Genomic DNA, 9322 nt, shown 5'->3' with positions numbered 1-9322 from the left:
AGGATGAAAACGGAAATTCTGCAACACAAAATGCAGTAATCAATGACCAACCAATCGTGTGCACAAGAGCAAATAAATTTTTGTTCGCAAACCGCGGAATAAAACTAAGCGTGCGTAGCAACAGATGAAAATGAATAGTCAATCCGAAAAGAATCCTCAAAAATAGTGACGCAAACGTAGCATTTCCGCAAATGAGTTGTGGCGCAAAAGGACGCATTTTTTTGCGCAAACGGACGTCTCCCGATTTTTACCTCATACGATTAGTTTTTCGTTGCATTTGTTAAAATTTCTCATTTTCACAGCTTAAAAAAAGAAAATTCAACCACCTTTACCCTTAACGGACCAATCAACAGTCAAAGTTTAAAGAAAGTTACTTGGCAACTGACATTTACCCAATTAACATTCAAACTTCTGGAACCACGACAGAGGAACAATATTAAGAATTCGCAGTTTACAACAATTATACTCAAGTACACACGGAATAGATCAACTGAAACGTTGTTAGAAAGAGTTCAAAGAACAGTAACTCAATTCAGTATAAAGTAATATGACGCTTGAATTGACTTCATGTGTGATATAACGACTAATTTTAAAACCCCTTTTGTCGTCCTTTATATATTTAACTGCCAACGTGTTGGTCATGTGAATTTGTTTGTATTTGTATATATTATATACATGTATATCTACCTGGAACAATATACAAACACTGAACAGGAAGGCTCCATATATATCTATCTATATATAACTTTTACCTAAGTAAAGGTAAGTTTCTATAATGTTTGCTGTAAGGAAATAATTAATGCTGAAAATTATGATGTTGTAATGTGGAATATTCAAATACTAGGATAAATAAAACTTAGGTACATTTTCGCCATTTAATAACTAACTACATTGCAAATATTTTCCCGTCTACGGCGATGGTCTTTGTCTAAATAGTACATAATAACGATATAAAGACAGAAAAGTTTGACTTCCTCATCAATGCGACAAGGAACAGGATAACAGCATGTTCATAAAGGTAAACTACAATAAAATTAGCTATTTTTATTTGTTTGATGTGAATCAGATATTCAACGTTTCCTTGGGTCCTTTTCATTGAGTGCACCATTTAGATTACACACAGATACGGATTATGCAGAAACGGCGCAAGACTTCTACAACATGGATATATATACAAAAAATTATGATAAGTTGGTCAAAACGTTTTCTTAATATTATCGTAGATGAATTGACCGTCGATGTGTGATTGTATTTTAATAAGGAATTAATTTTATAACACATAGCTTCTTGTGATGTTTTTATCTATTAAGCAAACACGCATGAGAAATGCCCGTTAACATTTTTTTTATTGATTTGATAAATTTGTTGATGAAGCTTAAAATTATATTCTTCTTGTGAGAAATTGGCAAAAAATGCGCCTTGAAAAATATTTGAAAAATTCTGAATACAGAAATATACTTAGGGCATTGTATAAGATAGTCTATCACTATTTATTACTTTTATTGTATATATCGGAAAGTACAGCATTTGATGTGGGGTATACATCAATGAAGCAACCCGACCACTCAAATTGACATTAAGTCAGGCAACATATAGTCTTCAACAATAGACAGGTATCTATACAAAATGGCACGCTCTTAATTGTTCCGAGTCTAAATATATTGGTAAACATTAAAAACATGCAAAATATAAAAGATCAGCTATCACCTGATCAACACAAACATTTCCAAACAACACGAAACATTTAGACACGACACAAGACAAAATACTGACGAGGCTGGCTTTGGACGTGGAGGACTTAAACTAGTTCGTTTGGATCTCAACTCTCCCCATTTTTTATCCCAATAGCTGGACTAAAACATTTCAAAATCATATTCATAAAAATTATGAATAAATGTATTATAATAGTACACACACAGTATATATGGTAAATGTATCAGTCATAATAAGGAATCTTTTACCATTTTTTTATACCATATGTAAACTAATAACAATTGCTTTTACAGTTATTTTATTTGTATAAGATGTAACTGTTAAATAAATCTGTATTTGGATCACTCCTCTATGCATGGTTCTGAATCTCTTTCCAATAACATATTTAATTGAATAAAAGGACATACACAAAATTATTCATGTAGTCATTAGGTATTATGCTTTTGGTAGCTGTGATTTGTTTTTTTCCGCTAATCGAGAAAATTTGGAAAAATTGAGTAACTCAAACACAAAGTTTTACATCATGTTTTGAAATATGTTATAAGTGTTCATCAAATTTTACCGAAAAAAGTATCTAAAACAAAAGCACCGTGCACGATTCATGAAAATAAAAAATAAAAACTAAACATGGAATATCTCATATTTAAAAAAACGCAATCTCTAACGAGAAAAATATTGGAAACATGTAATATTATATGTTTTGCCCAGTTAACAGAGTTGTTTCATATATGTATATTTTCAATGATATTTGCTTCAATGTGTGCCACAATATAGTGACGCTCAACAGAGAATTAATCATAATATGCCTGCCCTAAGTGAATCCTTGTGGTGAGAGGCATACTAGAGAGATAAACCAAATGTATTCATTAAAACAGTAACGTGTATAGCAATAACATATCATTTTTAAACAAAATCCTGTGGACAGGTTTTCAAAAAACGGTAATTTAAACCAAAAAGATGATTTTGTAGACTTTTTTTACGTACATTGTATGAATTTATGGATCTACAATTAATTGTTTCTCTTGTTATTTAAATGGTATATATATAATTTTTTGTGATAATCAGACGCAAAGAAGTAAATCGACAACGATTCCTCGTGTTGTTTCAGATGCTGACTAATAATTAACCTCAACTATTGATTGTCAAGGAAACGATCGATATCACTCGCATGTACACACAACTTAAGGTGTACAAAACCATTGGTTTAGTCGATATTTGTGTTTATATGTGATTCCTTTGTTTAAAGTAAGTAATGATTTTCTTATATTGTACATTCAATTCTTAGCAGACACACTAATCCTCATAACAATTCCGATTTAAATCACATTTATGATTTTTGTTTTAATCATTTGGGTATGACAAGTCAGCATTGACCACTTTATCTATATTATATGGAAGACAAATTCAGTAAATTTCAATTTGGTTTTCGACCTAAAATGAGGACAACTGACAGTTTGTTTGTACTAAAAACTTTAATAAATAAATACATACATCTTGGTAAGAGACAATGTATATACTCCACTGACTTGTGCAAAGCTTTTGATTCTGTGTGGCGTAAAGCTTTATTTTTCAGGAGTCGGCAAGAAGATGATTAATATGATTAAATGTATGTATTCTAAGACAATGTCAGCACTGAAAATTAAGAATTGTTTTACTGACTACTTTGATATAAACCGAGGCGTTATGCAAGGGGATACTTTAAGCCCTACCCTTTTTAACATATATATAAATGATGTTCCAAAGTTATTCTCAGGAAATGATTGTCAACCGCTAACTTTAGAAAATTCTGATATTGGAAGTTTAATGTTTGCAGATGATTTATTGATAATGTCAGAGTCAAAAGAAGGTCTTCAGGAAAAATTCTATAAATTTTCTTCTTACTGTGATAAATGGCAACTCATTGTTAATTGTAAAACGACTAAGACTATGGTTGTTGGTCGTCGTCATAAAAAGACCCAAAATACAATATTTAATTACAAGCACACTATTTTAGAATCAGTAAATGAGTTTAAGTTCTTAGGCAACTTGCTCTCACAAAATGGAAACGTATTGTCATCTGCTGAAGCACTTTCCAAAAAAAGCTCTTAAAGTTATGTACTCGATCAAAAGCTATACAAGTGCAAGGTCTGAACCAATTGCCAGCATTTATCTGTTCATTTATTTGATTCTTTGGTTCGTCATATTCTTACATATAATTGTGAAATTTGGTTTTATGGATGTGTACAGATCATACTAGTAGTATAATGCAATAACTAGAGCCAGAAAAAATAATTCTCCTTTGGATAAACTCAATTTTATAGATAAGAGTCCCCCTGAAAAAAAATCACAATAAGTTTTGTATATTTACACTTGGAATAAAGAAATGTGCCAGTAACATTGCCTCTAGATCTGAATTAGGAAGATTCCCCATTTATTGTTTCATTGCCACGCAGTCACTTTTGTATGAAGACCAACTTTTGAGTGAAAACTCATCTGTTTTACTTAAATATTGTTACTCTCTCTCAGAGTCACTTCATGATCAAGATATATACTCATGGTACTCATATGTAAATTATATTAACTCCCTCAGGCAAAGTTGACCTTAGATGAATTTGGCTATTTGTTTTATGTATTTTTGTTATATAGCTCTTCAACTGTTTCGGTACTTATACATCCCTCGGATTTCAAATGTTTGGCATTGAGCGTTCCTGATGAAGGTAAATCCAGAAAAGCGCTTCGGACGCATGAAATTATTAAACGTGTTGTTTTCAATTTTTTAGCAAACCCAAAGATGAAACTAAAAACAAATGCATAGCCTGTAAGAATCTTAGTAAACAAAACTATAAAAATGAACTTCAGCAAAGATATTAAGAAATATATGACAATAAGATATCCTCTCTTGGCCTAAATAACATTTCTTCTTTTTTTAAGCATATAAAAACTGAATATAAACAAGAATTTTATTTGACATACCCTAACCTTGATACAAGAAAACTTATATGCAAATTTAGAATCAGTGATCATTCAATCGCTATTGAAAGTGGAAGATATAAAAATAGCCCACGCCCTCAAAGACTTTGTAATAAATGCAAAGTTATGGATGATGAATCCCATTTCTTTTTATTATGTAAAATAAATAATGATTTAAGACATATCTTTTTTAACGATTTAAAAATACAATACAAAGATTTTTCTGATAACAAAATGAATATATTCTAAATCCAACTACTAGTCAGCAAGTGGAATATTTAGGCTCCTTTATCAAACAGTCTATGGAACTGAGGACAGGGGGCACTTGAGGTCTTTTGTTATGTTAATATTTTGTTTTATTTTGATGTGAATGTCATCACTATATTGTTGTTCATACATGTAATTGTTATGCCTTTGGCCCTCTTATGGGTGTAATTTGTGCTTAATAAAGTTATTATTATATAATAGTTTACCCGTGTACTTAATCTATCATTTCAATGATGAAAGTAATATTTGACAATGGAAAATATTGGAAAGTTTATGCATACACAAGAAAGCATGGCATTTTCATAAGTAATTGAGATGAAAACGTAAGTGATCGACAGAGATTTGGGAACATTTCCTGACCATAGATAATGAAGAACGGGGATAATTGCAGGGTTGTATTGATTAATTGGTCAACTTCTTGATTGAGCCCGGTCATCAGTTGACATAAAGATCCGAAGAATACATTATATAAAAAAAGCTGAATTTGATACAGTAACCTACAAGCACGTTAAACAGAAAAGACATCTTGATTCGAATCAAAAGACCAGGTTCAGTAACAGACATGAGTCCATACTTTTAAGCTCTAAATTGCCTTATTTGAATTAGTGTTTTGCATGTTTATGAAATCACCAGATAACTCATTAAACCAGAATTATAAATATATATCAAGTTTGAATTTAACTATTTCCAAGTCATATTATTTATCTTTTTCAAATTTCCAGTATAATCGTGGTAAAACAATGGAGTCAAGAGACTGGCAAAATGGTAGATCACTACCCGAGAGAATGCTTCACATGTTAAACCTGCAACTGATGTGTGATGTCACGTTCTATGTCGGAACTGACAAGAAGATATTCAAAGCTCATAGATGCATGCTCGCCAGCACTAGTCCTGTCTTCTACAGTATGTTTGAAGGACCAATGGCTGAAAAGGGAGAAATAACCATTCCCGATCTTGATAATGAAATATTCACACAACTCGTGAGGTAAATATGAATAAAAGGAGACGATAAGTATATGCTAATCGACACAAAAAACAACCTTAAATACAGAAAAAATAATGCATATTGATTCGAAACAATATTCCGTCTTCAGCAATAGAAAAGAGGCCATATATAAAAGTCTAGCTCTAATTCGCCAAGTCTGAACAAGTTATGATTTGATTTATCAGAGATTTTCATCAAGTATGTATGCCATCAAAATCAAAATGTGTAAATGATAAAAGAAAACAACCAGTACTGAACCATTCTCTTTTCATCTCGCATAGAATAAATTTACCAATCTAATTAAAAATAAAGAACTCGGATTTCGTTATACAACATACGCTCGTATAACGAAATTCGAGTTCTATAGTTTAATTAGATTGTAAATTTACATATCATTGTATGAATGAAAGGTTTACAGAACCACATACATAAATCAATAAATGAAAAAGCACTTAACACTATATTCGTATTACAGATGACAACAAAATGTACAAGTGAAACAATACTTACTTATAATTATAATGCTTGTAGTAACTTAGTGAGTATAAAGTATTTTATTTGCTGATCACTTTACGAAATTATGCGTTCTTACACTTTAATATCGGCCGTTGTACTTTCGAATTCACGGTTTAATGATACACAGTGATTTTTTTTTTGCAAAACCTGAAGTTAATTGGAATCGACCTAATTCTGAAATCATATTAGCGAGCCACTGCTGAGAACAAACACAAACACAAAAGAAAAGATTGAACACAAAATAGAAGAATACATGGAGAGTTGTCTCATTGGCACTCATACCACATCTTCTTATATCTATCTATGTCTTCATACTGTAGGCGTTTTAAGCTTCGGAAAAATTAAGATAGCTCAATTATCATATTTGTTGAGGTACAGGAATTGCTTTTTGTTTGTCAAATGTATTCTGACAAACCAACAAAGTTGTTGCAACGGTAACTCTGTAGAAAATATGGGGAACGTTAAGGTAAGAATACAATAACACAGTATCTAAATATGGAAATAAGAAGTGGTATGATTGTAAATGAGACAACTGAGCTCTCCACCAGATACCAAATGCCGTAGAAGTTGTCAACTAGTTGTTTAGCCAACTATTATAAATTTTTGATTGAAAAGGAAGATGGGGACAGCATCATGTATTAACTCATCCTTAGATTGAAAAGAAAGATGGGGACAGCTGCATATATTAACTCATCGGCTTGTTCCGTCGCCTTTAATTATAGCTTTGCATCTGAAAATCCAAGCGGGGTTGCCGACTCAAAATAGGAGAAAAACGAAAACCCAGCCGAACAACGAATTTTATTTTCGATTTACAAAATAAATTACAAAACATTTGTAAATAAATATTAATTATTTCTTTATATGTTTGTCAGGTTTATGTACACTGACCAGATAGAAGTAAATACATCAAATGTGAAAGGTTTATTGTATGGAGCTGAAAAATATATGTTACAAAGTGTCAAAAGTGAATGTAGTCAATTTTTATCAACACTCATAGATGAAGATCACGCTTGTGTTGTATTACAAACGGCCAATGACTTTCACCTTGAAGAATTGAAACACAAAGCCTTGCAATACATTCATCGTCATGGAAAACAATGTTTGGTATCTGAAAGTTTGTCATCTCTTTCTACCGAATGTCTTAAACTCGTTATTGAATCGGATAGTTTAAAATGCAAGGAAGACTTCATATTCGAACAAGTTGTAAAATGGGGTGAAAATAAGTGTGGAGACAAAGATATGCCGTTGACGGACGGACATATACGAGAATCATTAGGAGATATTCTGTATGATATACGCTTTCCGTTAATGGATCGCAAGTACTTCACACATCATGTATCAACTCGTCGTATATTGTCGTCAGATGAAATAATACGAGTATTTCAATCTTTTGATGGTATAACTATTGAAAATTTCCGATCAAAATTACGTCTCCCAAATCCGGTGAAATTTTATAGATGCATTGTAAATGAAGGTCAGCAGAGTTGGACCCTAGATGGTTCAGTTGATTCAATAGAGTTTTCTACGGATTTTGACGGGTTACTTTTAGGAATTATTGTGTTTGGGTCAAAAGATTATAAGGGTGATCATGATATAACAGTTAAAATCATTCAGTTCTTTACAGTTTTGACAACAACAACCACATCTTTAACGTCAAAAGAAGGTCAAGAAATTTATGAAATTATGTTTCTGGACCCAGTCAAACTTACTAAAAACGTACGATATACGATACAATTGTCTATGAAAGGACCTAAAACATTCACAGGGAAAAATTACGCAACACGGATAATGGAAGATGATTTGTCAGTAACGTTTTCGTTTGGTGTATCCTCTTTGAATGGTACCAATGAAACAAGCGGACAAATACCTGGGATCATCGTCGGAAGGCAACTTGAATAAACTGCATGGCAGGCGTATGACAACAAAGGATGAACATTAACACAGTATAAAAAAAATTATATTGACTGCATGTTTGTTGCTATTTTGCAATTTGTTTTTATTTTGAACGAAAGTAGACAAACGGTTGATAAAAATTTTATAACAGTATTCGAATATAATGCACACAGTTGAAAAGAATTAAAGTAAGATTACTGTTGATACTTTATTCTCACTGGCTTTTTTTTAAAACAAGAAAATGCAAAGAACAGTCAAAATGCATAGGTCGAAAAAAAGACAGACCCCACAATGGCCAAAAGAAATTAGTCGAAAAGACAAACAAGCCACAAACTGAAACTACACGGAAAATTAGATTGGGCAATACTAAGAATCTCACACAAAAGCGCGGTACATGCTTGAAATTCTTTGGAAATAAATATTTTGAATTTCTCCGGTACAAAACCTATCTACAAGAGTATGATGCTAAACAATTATCAAACAGCGTGTCAACTACAGTCTATTCTCTCAATTGGCTAGACGTGCCTTTATGTTCCTTTATAGTCAGGTTCCATGAAAAGGGGGAGACAATATTTTTTACAAGTAATCCTATAATTATGGATTCAACTGAATAGAACTCAATCACCTTCAACCGGACATATTGTTTTATCTACGACAAATAACAATATACCGTACCATTCTTTGATTAAACCTTCCGTCAAGATGAAATACTAAAAAAAAATCTCAATTCAAATAGTGTTGACCTGACATGCATTATTACCGAGAAACAAGTATAATCTTACCACAGGAGCGTAACAATGAGGCCTAAGGCATTTACTTCTAACAACGGTTTTAAAGGGGCATTACCTACGAGAAAAAAAATATGATTTTTTTTTTGTTCAATCATTAATAAAAGTGAAATAGTGAAATAATAATTCGCTTTTAGCAGCCAGTTTAGTTCAAATTTGTCAAAATAAGCTAAGAAACATAGCTGATGAATTATTCACTTGCAAGTGAATA

At 31.9% G+C, this 9322-nt stretch overlaps 1 protein-coding gene across 4 annotated transcripts; it reads left to right on the top strand.

Annotated features, from left to right (window-relative positions):
- The first annotated feature begins 594 nt into the window (after positions 1 to 594).
- LOC127709132 (BTB/POZ domain-containing protein 6-like) lies at positions 595 to 8529 on the top strand. Of its 4 annotated transcripts, XM_052214494.1 has the most exons (5): positions 595 to 762; positions 2822 to 2958; positions 3287 to 3319; positions 5652 to 5914; positions 7303 to 8529. In XM_052214494.1, exons 4-5 carry the CDS (start codon positions 5670 to 5672, stop codon positions 8327 to 8329), a joined length of 1272 nt encoding a protein of 423 aa, XP_052070454.1. In that variant the 5' UTR covers positions 595 to 762; positions 2822 to 2958; positions 3287 to 3319; positions 5652 to 5669; the 3' UTR covers positions 8330 to 8529. The 4 variants fall into 4 exon arrangements, with proteins under 4 accessions (XP_052070454.1, XP_052070452.1, XP_052070455.1 ...); XM_052214492.1 differs by lacking the exon at positions 3287 to 3319; XM_052214493.1 differs by lacking the exons at positions 595 to 762; positions 3287 to 3319 and adding an exon at positions 774 to 1018.
- Positions 8530 to 9322: the final 793 nt, after the last annotated feature.

This window comes from Mytilus californianus, unplaced genomic scaffold (genome assembly GCF_021869535.1).
Source record: "Mytilus californianus isolate M0D057914Y unplaced genomic scaffold, xbMytCali1.0.p SCAF_7, whole genome shotgun sequence".
NCBI classification, from domain to species: Eukaryota; Metazoa; Mollusca; class Bivalvia; order Mytilida; family Mytilidae; genus Mytilus; species Mytilus californianus.
The sequence above is the reverse complement of the archived record's forward strand: the minus strand, read 5'-3'. Positions and strand labels throughout refer to the sequence as shown.